At 34.9% G+C, this 14,055-nt stretch overlaps 1 protein-coding gene across 2 annotated transcripts in view; it reads left to right on the top strand.

Annotated features, from left to right (window-relative positions):
• The window catches only part of LRP12 (low density lipoprotein receptor-related protein 12), a 96,239-nt gene that overhangs the window by 67,560 nt on the left and 14,624 nt on the right, over positions 1–14,055 (top strand). For both annotated transcript variants that reach the window (XM_011931056.1, XM_011931064.1), the window contains one exon: positions 8,609–8,744. In XM_011931056.1, the coding sequence (XP_011786446.1) occupies positions 8,609–8,744 (136 nt within the window). The remainder of the gene's footprint in view (positions 1–8,608; positions 8,745–14,055) is intronic.

The following is a 14,055-nucleotide window of genomic DNA, read 5'->3' on the forward strand; positions in this document are numbered from 1 at the left end:
TATGAAAGAAATTGTTTGTTCATAGTCAGGCAGAACCTTCCCTGTTCTATATTTGGCGTAATGCAGGTTTTTGGTCGGCCTTTGTTTCTGTTTAATAACACCGTGTGTTTAACTGAACATGTGACACTTTGCCTAAAATTACTTGTTATACATTATATCATGTAGTACTGTATTATCTGGTATGCTGTCATGTTAACTGTTAAATGCTTCTTGAGTTCAGTTAAGAAGTATATGTCATTGTTATAAAACTATAATTTCCATGAGAGCACAAGTTCTCTATTTCTTTTGTGCCCTTCATATGTGTCTTATGAAGTTAGGTGGTCAGTAAACATAAACAGACACTTACTTGCATTTCAGTTTTGTGATTTATTAAAATCAAAATCACAAAGATTTCACATAACTAAGTCTCAACTACTTTTTGTCATAAAGTATCAATTCTTGTCAGTTTAAAAAAACCCAGTTCTTCATCTATGGAACAGAAAATTGTACTTTTTATTTGACAGTAGTTCAGCTCTAATTATAAATATCTTTACTTAATTTTTTTTCTGTGATTTTTTAGGTGTTTTGAAACTATGAAATCTCAAATTGCAAGACAGCTTGAAATTATTTTGAAGTGATCCTCCCTCTTTCATGTGTCCTGTTGATAGAGGTTGTTTGAGCACTTCCAATTTTTTAAATAATTTATTTAAATATAATAAGTATGATGCATTAATCTAGTTTTAATATGATAGTCCTGTGCTTTCTGTAGGATTATTAAAATAGTGTAAGTATAAACATGAAGAAGTCTTCAGTGTTTCTTCATCAGTTAATCTTGCCCTGTTTTCTAAACTACACAATGAGATCTTTGTATTTTAAACGAGAAAACTAATACCAAAATCTTAAGAACTCCGTCAGAGAATCTCTACCTATTCATTCTTCAGTTAATTCTCCCTTTCTCAATTGACAGCATACATGATAAATTTTAAAAATATGTATTCAGTTAATCTTTTCATATAGCTTAACCATTAGCATTATAATAATGTCATTGTCTTTTTCCTATACACTAGATCAACTGTAAATTAAATAGGCTTTTGTGGGGGGCTAGTCACATAGCCTGTATGTTCCTACTAAGAAGATGCTATCCATGTTTGAAAGTTGCTATCTTTTGAATAAATATTTAGAACCTCTTTAATTTGGGGATTTCTATTTCTGGGGTTATATAAAATTTATAAAAAGTAGAGAATGTAGATCGTCATTATTCAAAGTACTTGAATATTTGTTTATATCAAAAGTAACTGCCAAAAGTAAATTAGATAGATGATTTTTGTAGAACAAAAGTTGATACTGGCTGGATATGGTGGCACACACCTGTAATCCCAGTATTCTGGGAGGCCAAGGAGAGTGGATTATTTGAGTTCAGGAGTTCAAGACCAGCCTGGGCAACATAGGGAGACCCCCATCTCTATAAAAAAAAAAAATAGTAAATTTAAAAAGTTGATGCAAGTAATTAAGAGATGTATTAGGGAAGCAAAATGAACAAAGACTAACACAGCTTCTGAGAAAATAGTGTTGGCATAGATCACTTAAAACTATATACCTTTTAGGCCGGGCGCGGTGGCTCAAGCCTGTAATCCCAGCACTTTGGGAGGCCGAGACGGGCGGATCACGAGGTCAGGAGATCGAGACCATCCTGGCGAACACGGTGAAACCCCGTCTCTACTAAAAAAGACAAAAAAAAAAAAACTAGCCGGGCGACGTGGCGGGCGCCTGTAGTCCCAGCTACTCGGGAGGCTGAGGCAGGAGAATGGCATAAACCCAGGAGGCGGAGCTTGCAGTGAGCTGAGATCCGGCCACTGCACTCCAGCCTGGGCGGCAGAGCAAGACTCCGTCTCAAAAAAAAAAAAAAAAAAAAAAAAAAAAACTATATACCTTTTAAGTATAACCCTAGCAAATAAAATATCAATCCAGATACTAGCACAGTCAGATACCTGTAGACATTTACAATTAGAATCAGTCTATATTCTGCAGCCATATATGCATAGGTTCATGCTCCCCTACTTAAAGGTATTTGTTTCTAATGGAGACTAATTTAATCAAAATTAAAAATACACGTCAGGCATATCCCTCATCAATTAAGTGGTTTTGTTTTCATAGTGGTGTGATGTCTTCACATTTCCATCTGCATTTTGCAACTTCCCAAGATAGTTTAATATAGACAAAAACCAAGCAGTTATTCTAGCCAAAAAAAGTAACCATATTTTGCAATAAAGGCAGTTTCTATAGGGTTTTCATATTTTTTCTTAAACTCTGAAAACTTCTGGTTATTTCAAATCATTAGCATGCTGGAAATAAGATCTTACACAATTCTGCATAGTACTGACAAGATGTATTTATTTGCCAATTACATATAAACTAATTATTAAGGAAGAATTAGCCAGATCATAGCTGAAATAACTATGTTTAAGCAATAGAAAAGGTATGAATAGAATGAATGTAAGCAAAAGAAGGTCAAGTTTGATGTATTTTAAACTGGGAGGATAGTCAAAATGTAGAAAGATGAAGTTCAAGCCATGTAAAGATTTGGATTTCAAACAAAAAGAGATTTATTTCCTAAAGTAAAGTTTTGTGAGTATGTGTCCCAACCCTATCCTTCCCATGGCTTTTATTTTTGTCAGGTTAATCATGACATATTTTCTGACTCTTTGCAGTGCATAACGGTGCCCAGCACTTACTCAGTAAACAATCCCACATCCTCTTTCAGTCACTGTCCTCTTTCTTAGCCTGAAAACAGCCTTAGTAGCCATCTCAATACAGCATTCCAGGCATTACTACCAACCAATCTGATTTGGCATATCATGTAATATTGTTTACTGACAGTTTACTGTAATGCAAGCAGTGTGCTATGTCTTTTACCAAAATAATTGTATATAATCCTTGGAACACCGTGTGTATTAGTATTTTAATCTCCATTTACAAGTGAGGAAATAGAGACTGAAGTGGGTTTTTTTGTTTTTTTGTTTTTTTGTCTTTTTTTTTGAGACAAAGTCTCACTCTGTTGCCTACGCTGGAGTCAGTGGCACGATCTCAGCTCACCGCAACCTCCGCCTCCCAGGTTCAAGCAATTCTCCTGCCTCAGCCTCCTGAGTAGCTGGGACTACAGGCGTGCACCACCACACCTGGCTAATTTTTTTTTTTTTTTTTAAGTAGAGACGGGGTTTCAGCGTATTGGCCGGGCTGGTCTTGAACTCCTGATCTCATGATCCGCCCGCCTTGGCCCCCCAAAGTGCTATGATTACACGCATGAACCACCACACCTGGCCCGAGACTTAAGTTTTATCTATTTTAGCAGTATTATAATAATAAGCCATCTCAAATCTATAATGTAAAATGAGTAACAGTAGTATAAATATAATAAGCTAGGAAAAAGGAAATTACAGATGGTAGTAGGTACTGGAGCTGAAATATTAATGATAAGTTGGGACTTATAAATAATGAAAAATAATGAAAAAATGGAAGACCCAAAGGAGATCCTTTGGAAGGTTGGGGCAGATTTGTAAGAGATAAAACAGGACTTGGTTCCCTAAGACATGGCGAAGGCAGGCTCAATTTCTGACTGAAATTTCCAGTTTTAATCTCTGTGAGGCCTATCTTATTTCCTGTCCTTAAAAATTCTTGAAACCGCCTATGGTATTCTTCAGTTTCTTTTTCCTCAAGTACCTATTCCATCTACCAAATGCTGCCTAAGACAACATAGATTCAGAATATAGGATATTCTGAAGACGAATTTGGGAAACACACAGGTTTGATCATGTTGAATTTGAGGTTAGAATGTCCAGTGGGCATTTGACTGTGCAAAGCCTCTGGGTTAAAAATTTTAAACTCATGACCATAGTTGAAATTGTAAAAGCAGATGAAATCTTCCATTGAGAGTGAGAAGAGCAGAGGGCTTTGGAATTAACCATGAAACCAGTATCGGGCTGGCTGTCTGACTGGCCAAGGACAGAGGATCTAGTGCTAGAAAATTAACACAAAATAGAGTTAGAAGGAGAATCAGAGGAGGTGATGTCCACAAAGTCTGGGTGGTACAGTTCCAAGTCTGGGTAGTCAGTGTCAAGTGCTCCAGAAAGATCAAGTACCTTGGGAATGTGTATCCATTGCATCTAGCGGTGAGGTCACTGATGACCTTTGCCTGCTAGCGTGGTTTCTGTGGAGATAAGGTCAGAATTGAAAGTCTATTTCAGTGGGTCAGAGAGAAAATGCAAAGGAAGAAAATGAAAAATTTATCATTGTATCCCAGTGAGCTATCAGAAATATAGTGGGAAGAGATGCATGATTGAGGGCTGAAATAGACCTTAGAGGTACTCAAATAGCAACTCCTTATTTCAACACCTGAGGAAATTATTAATAGCACCCCCCAAAATTTAGTAGTTTACATTGTGATAGAACGGACATTGGCAGATAGAACAGACAGTGTCTAGGTCTTCTCATTCCAAATCTGCCAGTATACATAGGCAAACTCTTAACCCAAAAGGGAGTTAAAAATTGCTTTAATAGTTTCCTTTGACTTTTGAAATGTATTCTTTATTAGATACAGAAAGGAATACATTATGGCCGTGCTAGAGCATATTTGTGTACATACTCAGTGTATTGTACATGCAAAAATAGGTTGATAAAAAGCCACTGGCTGGATCTGGAGCCAAATTCCAAATTCAGTCATGTTGGAAATGTGCATAACTAAATCATTATATATATTTATAATTAATTCAGTAAGAAACTTTAGGATACTATGGTTTTGTTTTTGATTAGGAAGAATCATTAATATTTTAAAATAATGTTATAAAAGTACATATTGAATTAGAAATATAAATATTGAATCATATAATAACCATTCTTATTTAGGGGTGGTATGTCTTATCCTTGGGCAGTTGTATGAAAATAAAATATTCACAAAATGTATTTTTGAGTACCATACTAGAATCTTCGGTTTTTGGTATAAGAGCACCACCTATGGGTTTCTCATGGACTTGAAATTTTTTTCCTAAAACAAAACCTAATAAAATTCTTTCTAGTTTTTCCCTATCATTAGAATATCGATTTAGTCAAAGGTTAGGAATATTCTTTGTCATAGATTACTCCCACCTTGTTTTTGGCTGTATGTCACTGCTGTTAAACCATTTAATAAATAGTTGAGTACGTAACATGCTAGTACAGTATTATAATTCTGAGTTGAATGTAATTTAACTCAAAATTATATTCTCTTTAATGTAGGTGAATCTTTTAATACAAATGAACAATTTTCCATATTCTGGGGAAAGGGTAATGATTGTTTTTGGCTGTTTATTTATATTTTGTTTATATTTTCGTGAACTTGAGATTTCCTTTAGCTTATTACGACTCCAGAATGCTATGGTAGGAGATAATGAAAAGTCTCGCTCTGTCACCAGGCTGGAGTGCAGTGGCGCAATCTCAGCTTACCGCAGTTTCCGCCCCTCAGCTGTACTCCATCGAGTCTGGAGACAGAGCGAGACTCCATCTAAAAAAATATCACTCAGGTTCAAGCGATTCTCCTTCCTCAGCCTCCTGAGTAGCTGGGACTACAGGCGCACACCACCACACCCAGCTAATTTTTGTATTTTTAGTAGAGACAGGGTTTCACCGTGTCCAGGAGAAAAGGTGTTATAAGTAACTTAGCTATCCTTTTATTAAATTATTGTAATAATAACTGAGAGCAAAGTGGAAGCAAACTGGCAGTTTATTATTAATAAACTGTTAAAAAAGAATTACATTTGGATACATTTAGTCTTTTTCTAAAACATTTATTAAAATTAAAAATTTTTTGTCAGGGAGATTTACTAATGAAACAGCAGCAAAAAAAAAAAAAAAAGGGAAACTTTGACTATGCCTTGGCAATGAGATGAATGCTAAGCCCTTGATGTATCTGTGTGCTGTATGCTATCAATCTGTTCTTAAAGCGATTCAAAACAGATTCCCTTTGGCAGTGGACCCTGATTCCAGGGCGATCCATTTTTAGATATGAACTTTTTTTCTGCAGTAGAATATACTTTTAAAGCTCTGATGGCATGTTTTCTTCAGGGAACAGGTTATTCTATAGAAATAAGGATTGACTTTAAGTAACATAGCTTGTTTCATTTTGATCATTATGGATAAAATTATTTAAATTACATAGTATACTTCCTAGCATTCTTAACCTAAATTGAACAGAGTATAACCTTTGTTATGGGGGAAAAAAATTGCCGTGCATGGTGAGGCAAGAGGATCACCTGAGCCCAAGAATGCAAGGCTGTAGTGTTCTGTGCTAGTGCCTGGGAATAGCTACTGCACTCCAGCCTGGGCAACACAGTGAGATCTCATCTCTTAAAAAAAAAAAAAATTGCTGGGCACAGTGGCTCACGCCTGTAATCCTAGCACTTTGGGAGGCCGGGGCAGGCAGATCATGAGGTCAAGAGATCAAGACCATCCTGGCCAACCTGGTGAAACCTCTTCTCTACTAAAAATATAAAAATTAGCTGGGTATGGTGGCGCACGCCTGTAATCCCAGCTACTCGGGAGGCTGAGACAGGAGAATTGCTTGAACCCAGGAAGTGGAGGTTGTAGTGAGCCGAGTTTGCACCACTGTACCCCATCCAGCCTGGAGACACAGCAAGACTCCATCTCAAAAAAAAAAAAAGTTATTTTTCCAAGTTAGAATTGTAATAGTGATATTTGGCCATCTCTTGGGTTACCTGATTTTTAAACTACAGCTGAACTTAAAAAGCATTGGAGTGCAGGCCATGTATTATACCAGTCATTTTGCCTATACCGATTCATTATTCACTTAACAACTCTTAGATCAGTATGAACATTAATTTATTATGACAATATACAACAGTCTTACCTTTTGAGAGACAGGCAATAATGGTTTTTGAGTTTAGTATGTAGTGTTTATTGTTTTTCTGAAAACTTACTCATCACTTCTGATACCTGTTTATGTACCCCTGGCAGCTACTCTCCCCACTTCTAATTTTCTGCTTCTAATCTGCTGTTACTTTAAAATCAAGTAATCTGATTTGTTGAAATTGTATTAAATAAGAGGTTCTAGGATTTTAAATTCTACTAAAGGCTTAAACATCACGTATGTAATTGAGAGAATAAATTGTCACGTTATCAACTGAATTCTGGACAATGTTAACTATATTACAGCGAGAGTTCCAGATAATGCAAGAATAATCCAGGAAAGTGTTGGTATTAGTTTTAATTTGTTCTGTATGCATGAAGATTTTCCTCTGTGATATGCAGATATCTAATCACATGATGGTATTTTAAGCACTATTTCAAGATTTTGCTTTTAAATAATGTAGGAATCATTAATAACACTGTAATAAATAGCTTGGAAGTATTAATGGAATAAATTGAAGAACTGCTTTGCAGTAATTTTGAATGTTTTACTATCTTTATTCAATCGTCCACTAACTTCTTAACAAAAATTACAATCCAGCATCTTATTGTTAGGCTTATTTAGAGTACCCTAAAAGCAGCATTATGCTCCTAAGGATCTAAACAAAGTAGGTGAGCAAATGTTGGAAAGGTAGTTTATGACAAAGAAAATAAACTTGAAAGATGAGTTTTGAAAAAAGACGGGTAGGTGGATAGATCAATCTCCATGGCCAAAGCCAGCAATCTTGAACTCTTATTCAGTGATCCAGGTTGAAATTTCCTTGCCTGCCCAAAACTTGTACAGTAGTCCCTCCTTATCTGTGGGGGATACCTTCAAGATCCCCAGTGAATGCCTGAAACTGCAGACTACCAAACTGATTGCTGTCCAATATAATGCCTTTTCCATCTTAACTAAGCACTTAGGCACTGTGGCCATTAACTTTTGCAGTTTGAGTTATCACAGCAAAACTAGCGTAAATTTCTTTTTCCTTCTTCATAATTTCATGGATATAAGATTCATTCTTACTTTAGAGCTCAGACACCTCAGCATACGATTTTTTTTCTGTTGTTGAGAACTTTCACCTTTTCACTTAATAGAAGCACTTTACAGCTTCTTCTCTTTGACATATCTGAATTACCAGCATCACTGCTTTTGTGCTTTGAGACCATTCATAATGGCAAAATAAGGGTGACGTGAACACAAGCACTTCAATACTGTGACAGTTGATCTCATAACTGAGATGGCTACTAAGTAACTAATGGGTGGGTAGCATACACAGCGTGGATACACTGGACAAAGGGGAGATTCATGTCCCAGGAGGGACAGAGCGGCACAGCAAGAGATGTCATCACTACTCAGAACAGCACACAATTTAAAACTTAAGAGTTGTTTATTTCTGGAATTTTCCATTTAATATTTTCAGACCACTGTTGACTCCAAGTAACTGAACAATGGAAAGCAAAATGTCTGACAAGTGGGGCTACTATATTTAATTGGAATAAGAAATTTTATCTAAAAGGGAGGAAATTGAAATATCTCATTAGAATAATAGCTTTTTAAAGTTGATACTAACATATCTTATTGGATATTATTTGATGTGTAAAGTTTTTTGGTTTTTTAAAAATAAACACTGACTTACCTAGTACTGTTTTGAATGTATAATAATAAGCAAAGATTGCTTTGGCTGTCTTCCAGCTTGTGGAGAGACTCCAGAGCAAATTCGAGCACCAAGTGGCATAATCACAAGCCCAGGCTGGCCTTCTGAATATCCTGCAAAAATCAACTGTAGCTGGTTCATAAGGGCAAACCCAGGCGAAATCATTACTATAAGGTAATTCTACCTTTCTGTATTACTACATAATTTATTATAAAACATAAATTCCATTTTCATTTATTATTACTTAACATGCAGCAATATAAAAAGAAGTCTTTTCAGGAGATGTGATAAAGAACAGCTATTGGTGTCATCTTAAGAGTAAGAATAACAGCCCATCTGGTATGTGTTTTGACTATTTTCTAAGGGTGGTAATATATTTGCATTGAATCATCTATATTCTTCTAAGCTGCTTTTTAACAAAAGATACACATTTGCAAAATAGCCTATTAGGGTCAAGACTAATCTTTGGCAGTGGAACAAACAAATAAACAAAACTCAGTAATTCACTTGAATATTGAGCCCTTAACCGTTGTCTCGTTAGTAGAGCCTTCTACCTAAATAAGTTAAAACACGATGGTCATGCACGTCTGTATATGTGTATGTATGTATAAAACTTGAAACAAGCTGATAATGGAGAGTTACTATATCTAGAAAAATCTTTTTTTATAACTTCAAAACAAAAGAGCATTTGTTAAGAATACAAATGAAAGGCATTCGTAAGGGAAATAACCATAAGTTCAAGATTCTAAGAATAAATGTGACATATAAATAAGGAAGGTTATGATTAAATTTTAAAACATTTAGCAAATTACTTGCAGAAAAAAACAGTACGGGAATAAGATTGTAAAGAATATATTTAGTAGAACTAGATATTGCTTGCTTAGGAAAATTCTATCAAGGCCATTAGGAAAAAAATAGTTACCTACGGGGGGTGGGAAAAAAATAGTGTGCCTGAATGAAGAACTGCAGTTGGAACAAAACACAAATAAGAATGTCATTTCCATCACAGAGACAGTGTAGCACAAAGGCACCTTCAATGTGCTTTCGCGTGTAACATTGTATGGGTAGGAGGCATAGAATTTTAGATTTAGAAGAGACTTTGGAGATCATAAACTCAAATTCCTCCATTTTACGTTTTTAAAATAAGACTTACACATTTAGCCTACTTTCTCATCTTTTTTTGTCTTCCTTTTTTGTATATATTAACTAATGAAGCCAATCTCTCCTGAGAAGCATAACTGTCATCTATCTCCTTTTTTTGGTGGAAGCCATAAACAAGGGCAATAGTTTGCTTTCTTTTCATTTTCCTCTACCCTACATTACCTCTTCTGGAACCCTGGAGCTTGGCACATACAAAAGCTGTTATTCTCCTCCTACAGGCAGTGTTTTTCTCTTGCCTGATTGAGTGGTAGAATATACCATTAAGGTTATCTTTCTGTAACAGTGTCAGTGTTGAAATGTAAATAACATACCTATTTTCTGTTACTTGTTGTATGACTAAGTATGTGTTTGAAAAATAACATTTTTACCACATATTGGGAGTTTGTTAGCATAAAACTAGAATTTATAGAGACCTTCACCTTTTAACCTAAAAATTAAGCTTACAGCTTATAGTTGAGTTTTGTAAAACTTGAAAATCTTACCAGCACAGAAGAGATTACATGAAATACTGCCATCTGATTTTGATAATGTATTGGATCTTTGAGATTTCGTGAAGTAAAGTACACTGAAAACCAAGCACAATACTAAAATGCAGAATAAAATTGAAGTGAGCCCCAGAGCTAAAGGAGAATTTCCTCAATTCTGGAAGGGAGCAGTGAGTTTGGATGTATACAGGCCAGAAGGTGATTTTAGTAATTGTTCAAATTCTTTACTGAAGTCATTATCTTGTTAATACCATAACTTTAAAAAGATGACACACATGCATATATGCTAAGACAAGTTTTACATATGATTATCAATGCATAATCTTAAATGATTCAAAAGAATCATATGCATAATTAAACATAGCTCTTTTAGATATACAAATGAGTCACTCTTAGGAAATATTAAACTACCGTGTTAACAAGTCAAAAGAAAAAGTATGTGATTATCTAGTGTACATAGATGCTTTAAAGCATCTTGGTAAAAAAGAAAATCAGCCTTCATTCCTGAATTTAACATAAAAATTTTAAATTCTTAGTAAAATGGAATTAGAAACACGATTTTTTCGATATGGATAGAAGAGGGAAACTAAAGTTATGGAGTAAAAACAAACAATACTGAGAGCTATCTGTATAAAACTTGCTTAAGATGGTGAAATAAAGGCATTTTTACTTCATTCCTCTCTCTTGGAACCCACTATAATCAACAAAGGCCACCTTATCCATGGGGAAGAGAGGATTGAATACCAGTACCCTGCTTGAAGCCAAGGACTAGGGACAGGCAATTTTGCTCAAGACAGGAGGCTGAAAAATCTTCCACCAACCATAGCCTGAATTTATATGGGGCTGAGAGCTTAGAGAGCTGAAAGGGCATAACCTAACAAACATGAATAACTATGTCACCTGCTGACTCCATGACAGGATCTTTAATACTCTGAACCATCATTTAAGACTTATTCTGGAATATAGACCCAAGCAGGGGAACATAGAGGAAGAGAGGGTTAAAAAAGAGAGAGAAAACCAAAAAACTTCCATAAAATAAACCTGTAAACCGAAATTCCAGAATGTGTGAAAAAATTGAATGCTGAGAAAAACAGCCAAGCAAAATTAAGTTGGAACTCAGATTTACTCCAGATGTTTTAAGATGTATTCTGTCAGGGATTATTTCTCAACTTTCTTTATGCCACGAACACCTAATAGTCTGGTAAAACCTATGTATTCTTTCCCAGAATAATATGTTTAAATTCATTTAAAAAAAAATACATAGCATTACAAAGGGAACCAATTATATTAAAGTACAGCTATCAGATATTTTGTAATATTTGTAATGTAGTAATATATGCTTATTTATGAACATATTAACAAAATCAAGTGATGGTTAATTTCAAAGAAAAAAATGTAAGTGTAAATAGTATTTTTAGATACCTGTAAAAACTGAAATGTAACATAAAAATATCTCTAATTTTGAATAGTGGTGGAGTGGCCGGTGCTATAAATACTGTCATGGTTTGTTGTTCATAAGTGAAGGAATGCTAAATTTTAGTAAAAGGTTAGTGAAAATAAAGGTGTAAATTGTTTCCAACCTATTTGTGATTTTTGAGGGGACAGGAGAAACATTGAGTACTCTTACTTGGCCTTTATTAGAAGAAAAGTGTGTTTTAGCATTTCAATTAAAGTATCAAAAGGTAGCCACTGATTAAAACTGGAAGTAATATTGAGCAGTTAATAGAGGAAAAGGAACTTTAAAAATATCTTCAAAAAAAGGCTAGATGTGATGGCTCATGCCTGTAATCCCAGCACTTTGGGAGGCTGAGGAGGGTGGATTACTTGAGGTCAGGATCACTTTGAGACCAGCCTGGCCAACATAACAAAACCTCGTCTCTACTAAAAATACAAAAATTAGCTGGGCATGGTGGCAGACATCTGTAATCCTAGCTACTCAGGAGGTTGAGGTATGAGAATTGCTTGAACCCGGGAGGTGGAGGTTACAGAGCCAAGATCGTGCCACTGCACTCCGGTCTGGGTAACAGTGAAACCCTGTCTCAAAAAAAAAGGAAGAAAAGAGGAAAATGAGAACTCTCTCCCAAGTAGAAAGTTTGTAACACACTGAAAACAAAACTAATACAGAATGTCTAAAAACAAGGAGATGGGGCAGACGGGCAGACGCTCTGGCTCGTGCTTGTAATCCTAGCACTTTGGGAGGCCAAGGTAGGCTCAGGAATTTGAGAACAGCCTGGACAATGTGATTGAAACCCTGTCTCTACAAAAAAATACAAAAAACTAGCTGGGCGTGATGGCACATTGCCTGTGGTCCCAGCTACTCAGGAGGCTGAGGTGGGAGGATCACCTGAGCCCAGGAGGTTGAGGCTGCAGTGAGCCATGAAAGTACCACTGCACTGCAGTCTGGGCAGAAGAGTGAGACCTTGTCTCAAAAATAAACAAAAACAAAACAAGGAGATAGAAAAGGTTAGCTTTGGAGCTACTCATCAAGAGAAAGCTAGTCTAGGAAGATTAATATCCATTGTAATTGAGCTTAAGGCACAAAATACTAGTAACAATTGGGGTGATCTACCAGGAAAAAAAAAACAGCAGTAAATTTCATATACCTAACTACATCGCCTGAAATACATGCAAAGCAAAATGTGGAGAATTGCCCAGCAAATTTGACCAATCCACAATTCCAGTGGGAGATTTTTAACACACCTTTAATACTTATTTCAACAGAAAATACATTCTTTTCAAAGGCATGTGGAACATTTATAAAAATTGATTATGTTTTAAATCACAAAGGAACTCAATACATTTCAAAGACTACATCATTTCAGATTGTGTTTTCTTACCACAGCACAATTAAAATAAAGAAAAAAAAATAAAACCTGTATGTTTAGAAATATATTCTTAACTTCTGAATTAAAGAGGAAATCACAATGGGACTAAATGTTTTTAAAATAACCATAGTGAAAGTAATATGTATTAAAGCTGTTAGAATACATTGAAAGAATACTTAGGAAAGTTTACTACTTTAATGCATTGATTTAAAAATTAGAAAATAAATAAGCTCAGCATTTAACTGAGGAAAGGAAAAGAATTACAGGGTAAATTTTAAAGTAGAAGTAAAGGCCAGGAAAATAATAAAATTCAATAAAACAAAAAGCTGACTTTCTGAAAAACTCAGGAAAATAGATAAAAATCAAAGCAAAACTGAAGAAAAAGAGAAGATAAAAAGAGCAAAAGTGTCTATAATTATAAACATAAAAATTTTAATGTCATAAGAGAATATTATAAGCAGTTTAATGTTAATACTTTTATACAAGTAGATTAATTGGATTATTTTTAAGAAAATTTATATTACTAAAATTGATTCAAGAAGAATTAGAAAACTGATGAATCAGTAGCCATTGAAGAAATCGAATCAGCGTTCAAATTAAGACTCTAGAACTAGTTTTATAGGCAAAGTTTACCAAATGAATAGAAAAGGAATTTCCTTAACCTGGTAAAGGATGTCTGTTAAAAAATTTAAAAAAGCAAATTTAATGTCAAAGTTAATTTTAGCACCAAGGACCAAGATGAAAATGTGTGCTTTTACTCGTTATAGTAGAATTCTTAGTCAATGCAGCAGTTCAATGCAGCAGTGCAATAGATAGAAATAGGTGATATAAAAAAAATGGCAAGGAAGAGAAAACTTTCATTTGCTAATTATATGTTTGTTTTAAGCAGTTTAAAGCAAACTTAAAGATCGCAGATAGGAAAAAATGTCTTTAAATTGTATGAAAGTACTGTGTACAGAGCTTTGTAGTAATAAAATTTACTATCAACATAAAATCAATTTTTTTTTTTTTTTT

The sequence above is a fragment of the Colobus angolensis genome, unplaced genomic scaffold, assembly GCF_000951035.1.
Source record: "Colobus angolensis palliatus isolate OR3802 unplaced genomic scaffold, Cang.pa_1.0 Scaffold121, whole genome shotgun sequence".
Lineage (NCBI taxonomy): Eukaryota > Metazoa > Chordata > Mammalia > Primates > Cercopithecidae > Colobus > Colobus angolensis.